The following is an 8431-nucleotide window of genomic DNA, read 5'->3' on the forward strand; positions in this document are numbered from 1 at the left end:
GAACAATTAATATTTGATAAAAAATAACAAAATTAATTTTTAAATATATTTTTTATTCCTAATATATATTTGACTTTTATGTTTAATTTTTCATAAATTTTTTATTCCAATCAGGTTTTTAATATTTAAATTTTTTTATCATTAATCAAAATTTATTAACTAATTACATGACTATTGATTGGACATATTGACATGCGATATGTGACATCATATGCATTCTCGTTGAGTCCTCGCTGGCGGGCTTATGAATCCAAACCCCTTATGATCATTGAACCACTTCACCTTCCCAGAAATCCCACCACTCATCTTGCGCCTCTTTTTTTTTTTTTTTTTTTTTTTTCTCTTACAAAAATACATCTCGGTGATAACTTCTTAAAAAAAAATTTTAAAAAATTTAAATATTAGGACCCAATTTGATTTTTTTTTATTAGCAACTAGATGCAAAGTGAGATATACATTTGTTCTAAATGGTTGGTGAAATCTCAAAGATAAAAAGATAACTAATACTACTCCGAAGTTAAATATAAACAAAAATAATTAACTTTACATTAAATAAAAAAATTGATTAATATCATTTAGTTCTACTAATTATATTTAAAAAATAAACTTTTTTCCCCTAAATATCTTCATTAGAATTTAATATAAAAAATAACAAAGAGTTATCGAAACAAAAATAATAATTAATTAAAGAATATTTTTAGAATGATATCATTAAATGCAATTAAAATAGTTATAAGAAAAGTTAAAATTTTCTTATATCTGAGTCTAAAAATATTTTTTGCTTCTTATATTGGGAGTATTTTATAAAAAATACTCAACTGCATAGGACCCTATACTTATCTCACTGTAAAAAAAGAGTAGAGTTAGACTGAAATTAATTAATATTTGATAAAAGTGAGAAGGGAGTGGGACAGCAACTCCCGGCAGCTCGTGGTGGTTGGAAGAGGGGTGCAAAGAAGGGAACTGGTAGGAGAGGAAAGGGGAAAGAGGAGGTATTTTTGGAGAAAAAGTTTACAAAAATAAAAACAGATGACTAGAGGAGTATAAAGAGAAAAAAAGGAAGTTGCAAATAAGAAACTGGTGGACACAATTAGGGAGTTTAGATTAAAATTTTTTTATTGATACTTAACCACAACGGACTCCTAAGGTCACTCCAATCCTTTCTCTTCGTGTTTTTCTTACTGATAGCTGGCATATCTCTGATTAGAGGTGTGCAATTAGCATATATCACTTACCTTAACAGACACAACGGTCCAATACTCCGAGTCACTTGCCTTGAATTCTATTGGTACCACTGCACTTTTTCTACCAGTTCAAATTAATTCACTATGGCAGTTTACGGAAAATGGTATTCTATGATGCAAACAGGGGGGAAACCAGTTATTCATCTAGAAATTACTAGTATAAAAGTCCTAATCATCTATGATTAACGGTTATATTTTGTATGCTACTGACAATCTTGTACCAGGAGTATCGACATCACTTTCACAATTACATACACATATATATACATACTAGTATTTTTGTTTCATCACAACCAACTCAAACTACAATATATTTTTGCATATTCCTGCCGTATCTAGCAAGAATAACATGCTGCTAATAATCAGAGGAAAAATGAATTTGACCCAAAGGAACCAAGAATTGCAATTAAAGACTCATACAATGTAAGTCTGCCTCAAATTTTTGCGCCCTCGCTTTCCTCTAGGGTTGGCACTAATCAAGGCATTCACAAGCTCAGAATCCTCTTCGGTGATCAGTATGTTTGCTTTACTTGGGTCTGCAAGCAGCAGCTTTGCAACAAGGTATCCTGCGATTGACCAAGTCTGATATAGTTGAGATTGTTTTCCAATGAATCGGGATCTCTTCGTGTCGTAATATTCTGGCCACCTGTCTCTTGATATGCGTCTCTCAGCAATCTCAACTGCTTTTGCAGCAATATGTGTTCTCTTCATCTTTATGCATGCAGCGGTGAGCTGCAATAGGCATATTTCATGTTAAAAACTTGAACCTGATATTTCCAACTTGCAATACTTGAATAAAGAAACCAGGTACACTAAGAAAAAGGATTTTACATGTACATTAAGTAAACGGGACATTTACTGCTAAAAAAAGACAACAAAGCTCATTCACTTAAATGTCTAGATGAAAGAAAATGTACACAGGATATATTATAATAATGAATTTGGTTCCTCTTAACTGAGTAAAAGTAAAGTAATCTTAATCATTGATATTTCAACATATGTAATATTGACCATTGTTTTTCTCATTAAAGACTGATTAATTATTTTACTCTATAAAGTAAATTACTCACTTTAGAGAAACCAAATTCTATAATAATAGTAAAGGTGAAAAAGAGGATAGAAGCTTTAAATAAAACAGCTTTGTCTAGAGAGACTTGAGTGTACCAAAATTTGTCACTGTAACTAACCTGCCAGAGCAGTGTTGGCCAGGAGCCTGCATTATGGTAGGACCATGGCCTGCCAAAAAATAAACAAATAAAAAAATCATTTGATGAAAAATATAATAAGATAATAGAAAAAACATTAACACAGCAAATTAGATACTGTACGTGTTCTTAGGATCACTGCCTGTGATTATCTGCCACTCCTGACCATCAAGTGCAGGATAACAAATCTTGAATGGCATCTCTGCCACCAAATCTGACCATTTGGCCTCAATAAGATCCAATATGGCATGTGATTGCTCCTCTGTGGCCAAGCTGTTTACGACAGACCACAAGTTTCCCAGTGAAAAAAATCGGAAATCCATGTGAGCTGGTTGTAGGTTGCCAATTAAATAGCCTCCTTTGTTTGGCATCCATTCCACTAACCAAGGAGAAATCTGGTCTGGGTATATGTTGAACTTATTAACTGCATCATATGAGTACTCCTCTGTCTTGTAACGGTAAATCTCATTTAATTTTTTCAAATCAATCCAATAGTATTCTCTAATATGAAATGATAGAGCTACCAGACGATTGTTCAGTGCCTGTATAAGATCAGCTGATCCATCCTCTGGAGTAAGCATCCCACGTGCACAAAGTAAGGCAGAATAAAACAGTGCCTAGAAACAGAAAAATTAAAAAGCAAAAGAGAATACAAGTTAGAGAAGATTACTTGAACACTAATTTCATCTTTAATTTTAAGTTTCTCTAATTGTGTGTGATATTATCACTTGATTCCCCTCATTTTCCAGAGCTGAGAATTTATTTTATCAAAAGATTGTTGCATTCTCATCTGACTTGAACAAAAGCATTTGAGAAAGGCATGCATAGTGAATAACATGTAAGTGTAGAGGTCTGACAGCTTTACAACTGTTAGTCAATTAACTGTTAGAATGGTGAAATTACACAGCTTTGTCTAGTCCAACTTCTGTGCAAACTTGTGTGTCAGTTTTTCACATATTTTTGTCAATCCACATGCACACGGATGCATTTATTCTTAGTCCCATAATCCGTTACAAGAGTTCACTTCTCTCGACTACCATAAGGGCAGTCAAGATAAGGAAAGAATGCTTAGTTCTAAGCTTACAGAATTAGGTATCAAATAGTATCAATCAACTGTTATTGAAGAGTATATATCAAAAGTTCAAAATAGAAAAAACCACAGGGACCCTCTATTCATGAACCAGCCAAGCCTTAATCTGTGGAAAGAGATGTGCCCTTTTTGTAATTTCAATAATTTACTGCGTTAATTTTTATGCCCTATATCATTTTAATATTTACTATTCAGATGGATTAGCTTTTGATATTGTTTAGTTTATTTATCACCACTCCTTTACAAAAAATGATGATTTTATGAACTCTAATGTATATCAGATAATTGACTGTTGCTGCTTCCTACAAATATGAATTCAGCCAGCACTCTAATGCCATTCTTCAATCAATTCAAACTCAATATGAAGTTGAAAAACCTTAAATTTTCCAACTCTATTAAAAAAAAAGGTTTAAATACATAAAAAAATATCTAATAGACTAATACCACTACCTTCTTCCCAAAAACAAAAGAAGAGAACTCAATCACACACGGTACAGGAATGCAGGTTCTCAATTTGGTCTTGCTTCTTGCCAAAATGGTGCACACAAATGCATCATTTCCCTCCTATCTAAACACATGTATAATCATGAATACACAGCAAATTTTCATTCCTGGCCTTAGAAAATATATATTTACAAATATCATACAATCGAAGAAAGAAAGGAAATCTTATTTACCTGAATCTCCAAAGGATGCCCATGAATTCCCATCCTCCGATCTATCATGCAAGAACCATCAGTCACTAATAAGGTTGGGAACATGTCGAAGCCATCAGCAAGACACAACCTCAATATCATCTTAATTCCTGTTTGCACATCAACTCTCTCCTGAACTGATAGATCACCAGAGCATTTTCCATATGCCCGTAATAAAATAATCCACCACAATCCTGAGATCATATATATGTTCAGCAATCCAAGGAGAGTTATGGTAAGTTTCTTCAGCTATGTAAGAAAATATTTCTATTGATTTAATTATTTATTTTACCTGAATCAACTGGAGCAACACGCCCAATGGCTGCCTCTCCAAAGTCAGGATCCAAAACCTCTTCTGTTGCAGAATCATCACCATCCAAAGGAACTGTCCTAACCTTAAAACTAGCAGGCATCAAACCTTGTCCTGGACTATGACAATCCATAGTTTTCTCCCAGCTCTGAAATATGGATGTGTGGATTCAAGACAATATATCAGAAACAACAAAGTAATTATAATACAGTTAAGGCAAAAGAAGTGCTAAAAAAAGATTACTAATGAAAAGTATAATTTCATGCCCTTTTCATTAATTATGTACAGCAGATGGTCCTACCTCATTCTATCTGTGACAATGCACATTAATATTAATTGTCAAACCAAAGCATTTTCGGCATGTTTCTTAAAAGAAAATTAGTATTTTACTTTATTCACCAAAAAAGTTACAAGCTAATGGAGAAACAGCTAGAGTTAGATTTGTAGGATTGAAAACAGTAATGATTGATTAATAAGAATAACTTTGTAAAGGCATAACACAAATTGCAATTGCATAACTTCAAAATAATCAATTGAAAATAAAAATATATATATCTAAGGCATGTAAGTAACCAAGTTGTATCAAATTTTGCTGTTACCGGCACATGTTGTGTTATAAGATCAAGATTCCAAGAAATTACCTGCAACTGAAGTGTATAAAGGATAAAATTCCGAACAATATCATACTCCCCCTTCAATAGGAAGGCAATTCCAGAAGGAATGAAATCACGAATAAAGACCTGGTCATAATTCAAAACATTGGAACTGGTTGGGTCCTTTGCAGCAATAGTTCCAATGGGATTGCCACAATAATAAACTACAGACTCCCTTAGTAGATCCCATGCTTCTTCCTCAATGGAGTTGAGGTCAATTGTGTTAAAGCTGCCTTTAATAGATCCATTCGTAAGATTAGATGCCAAAACCTCCTTTTCCCGTTTCAACTGTTGGGCTTGGACATCTTCAAACTCTAGGATATGCTTTGCTCTCATCCCATTGCTTAACGTATTTGTTGTTTCAACATCATTCACAAGTCTTGATCCATTTCCATCTCCTGTAGTTACGCCACTCACACTTTCAGCCTGTTGGCATTTGCATGTGTGCCACCATGGACGACTATAGGTCTTATAGTCGTGGAAACTGACACCCATCCACTGAAATTGTTGAGTTCTTAACCTACTTTGAAGCATGCTAGAACACTCAATGAAATCCCTATGCCTTGAGGATCTTTTCTTCATACATTTTACTCTAAAACGGGAATGTAATGCTAATTCTGAAGAGTTCACAAGAGAATCATTATACCCAGTTTGAGGCACAGCCCTGGACAGAACCTGAAAAACTACTTTGGAAGTACCCAGGGACATGCTGCTTTATAGAAAGAAACTGTACCAGCTTAAATTTTGCTTCCTGTATAGTGCATTTAGATTACACCTGTGAGAACTACTTAAGCAGAATTCAGCATAATTGAATGACATGGACATATTAATTTCAACTAAATATAGATTGCAAGATGTTGGAAAATATTTTTATCATGATTTAACATTTAAAGTTAAAAAAAAATATATTTCTTAAGTAGCTTTGTTTTTTAAAGATCAAATATGTTTTCAGATTTTTTTCCCGTGCAACTAAAAGTATCCATCCCAGTATCTTCTTCCATTCCTATCTTTTAGGAAGTTTTAGTTTTACTTAGTCAAATTATTTTGTTTTTCTTAACGTTATAGGCCTTTGCACTATAAGGAGATTTTATTGTTCTGTTATTATTTTCTTAACCTTACAAGTATATTTGCAAGTTAGTGCCTTAGTGGTTGTTTCAGTTTTTGTCTGACTGGTGTTGCGTTGTGTTTTTCTGCTCTATATATATCTCTCCTCTTGAGAGAGTAAGGCAGCACAAAAAAGTAGTAAAACCAGTTTTTATCTATTCTTAAAAGAAGAGAAGTTTTTATTTCTTTCCTAAACATTTTACTACTTTATTAAAATATGTTTTGGAGCATTGAGTTTCTTTGGTTCGGGACCCTTCGCTGTAGCTATATTTGTTGTTTCCTAATTATTTTTCTAACTATTATCAGTAACTTCCAATTTTGAAGAGGGGAAGAAATAGTTTAAAGTGAAGCCATATCTAAAATTTACTTTTAACAAACCCAGAAACGGTAGGACAAAAACCAAAACATCACAAAACGAATGCTCAAATCGACTTCAGAACAAACAGTTTGCAAAGTATAAAATTGAGAATTAACATTCACTTAGCCGAAACTACCCCAAAATCAATTCAATTCATTCATACACACATAATTCTAAAACTGAAAAAGAAAAGGAAGAAAAAAAAACTACGTAAACTAACCAGAGCTCAGAGCTAAAAAAGTTTAATAGGAAGAAAAAAAAAACATAACATGACATATCTCAAATAAATTATCAACAGAAACACTCACAGATGTAAATGACAGAAATACATAAATACATAGCAAAATTAACAAAACAAAACAAAACAAAAAGACAAACTATAATCGAAGAAACTATCTGCGGTGTTGGAGAGAACAAACCTTCGACCAGGGAAGAACCGAGAATGTGGTGGATCTTGAAATTAGAGGGACACAGACCCACGTATCACGATAAAGAAGCGCATGTCGATTTTTTTTTTTTTCTTTCTTCTTGGCGTCTGATATTTTGTTTCGCTTTTCTTTTTCTTATCTTAATACTACTGTTCTTTTATGTACAATTTTAATGATGAGATTTTTATTTTTTATTTTTTAGTCTATCCAATCATTGTCTTAAATTATTAGTTAAGGAACTAAAAAAGTATTTATTATGTAGGAAGACATAAAAAAAATTATTGAAAGTATAACTTTTTTTAATAAAAATATTTTTACTTTATTTTATTTAAAATGTTATTAGGGTATTCGTTAATTGTTTTTTAGAGATTGTGTGGCACAAAAAACAAAAGTTTGGGGTGTCTTTTTATTTTCCGTGCCCAATAAAATCTGCATTTCCTTCTGTTTAGTCTGCTATGTCATTTGTCTGTTATTATTATTATTAGCGTATTTTTGCATTGTACAGATATTTATAAATTTTAATTAAAAAGTATGTAAGGGATGTAAATATTATTATTATTAAATAATATGATGAAATTACATAATTTAATTTTTAAAAAATAATTTTTTATTTTATTGGATAAAAATATACTAGTATTAATATACTATATAATGATATTCACAGTATTAATATATTTAGAATATATGTACTTATAAAAGTTTCCTTTTAGGTTCTCTAACTGCTAGAGTATTGCACAACTGCTCTTAAACTACCATAACAAAATTGTAAATTACGGATCTTGTTTTTAGTTATTGATTTGAGCTTGCAAATGCACTTAACACACACTTGTCTTTTTCTATTGTCTTGATTGTGCAAATGGCCCTACATTGTTCATTATCATCACTTCTATATTGTTTCTCTTATAGCTTTGATTTTGCTGGTTCGAGAGTTTAAGGGATGTTTTTTAATAGAAGGAGGAAGAAGAAGAGGAGAAATGTGAACACCGTAAAAGACAACAACAAAATAGACTATGCGACTCAACTGTCATGCGTGGGTCAATGTTGGAGTCAATAGGGCGATTAACATACCACCTAGTTTCTTAGGAATGACAATTGGATCAACATAATCCACGATTTTCAATTTAGAGACTAAAATAATGATTTCGTACGACAAAGCCTCCATGTGTGAGCTAATTAACTGAAAGTGATAGTTGCAAAACTAATTTCATTGACCATCTTCAATTTTCATATATTATTTCAGAAATTAAATTGTTTTAAAAATTAATTTAGAATCCAACAATTTTAAAGAATAAATTGATAATGTGCCACAATATCAGAAGCTAAGACAATACTTTTCCGCTATAG

At 32.2% G+C, this 8431-nt stretch overlaps 1 protein-coding gene across 3 annotated transcripts; it reads right to left on the reverse strand.

Moving 5' to 3' along the window:
• Positions 1-1399: 1399 nt before the first annotated feature.
• LOC114413178 (neutral/alkaline invertase 3, chloroplastic-like) lies at positions 1400-7234 on the reverse strand. Of its 3 annotated transcripts, none has more exons than XM_028377420.1 (7): positions 7079-7234; positions 5186-5948; positions 4527-4692; positions 4217-4428; positions 2573-3066; positions 2432-2480; positions 1400-1976 (listed from the first exon to the last, which is right to left on the reverse strand). In XM_028377420.1, the coding sequence occupies exons 2-7, from the start codon at positions 5903-5905 to the stop codon at positions 1659-1661; spliced, it is 1959 nt and encodes a 652-aa protein (XP_028233221.1). In that variant the 5' UTR covers positions 5906-5948; positions 7079-7234; the 3' UTR covers positions 1400-1658. The 3 variants fall into 3 exon arrangements, with proteins under 3 accessions (XP_028233221.1, XP_028233222.1, XP_028233223.1); XM_028377421.1 differs by having other exon boundaries at positions 5186-5981; positions 7079-7220; XM_028377422.1 differs by having other exon boundaries at positions 5186-5984; positions 7079-7214.
• Positions 7235-8431: the final 1197 nt, after the last annotated feature.

Source organism: Glycine soja, chromosome 5 (genome assembly GCF_004193775.1).
Source record: "Glycine soja cultivar W05 chromosome 5, ASM419377v2, whole genome shotgun sequence".
NCBI classification, from domain to species: Eukaryota; Viridiplantae; Streptophyta; class Magnoliopsida; order Fabales; family Fabaceae; genus Glycine; species Glycine soja.

What these genes read in the sequence shown, in the direction of transcription:
- LOC114413178 (XM_028377420.1), bottom strand. Translation starts at nt 5,905, where the DNA reads ATGTCCCTGGGTACTTCCAAAGTAGTTTTTCAGGTTCTGTCCAGGGCT. An exon ending in TTTATACACTTCAGTTGCAG is followed by an intron (nt 4,693 to 5,185) that starts GTAATTTCTTGG and finishes TCCATATTTCAG; the next exon opens with AGCTGGGAGAAAACTATGGA. An exon ending in GGCAGTGATCCTAAGAACAC is followed by an intron (nt 2,481 to 2,572) that starts GTACAGTATCTA and finishes ATTTTTTGGCAG; the next exon opens with GCCATGGTCCTACCATAATG.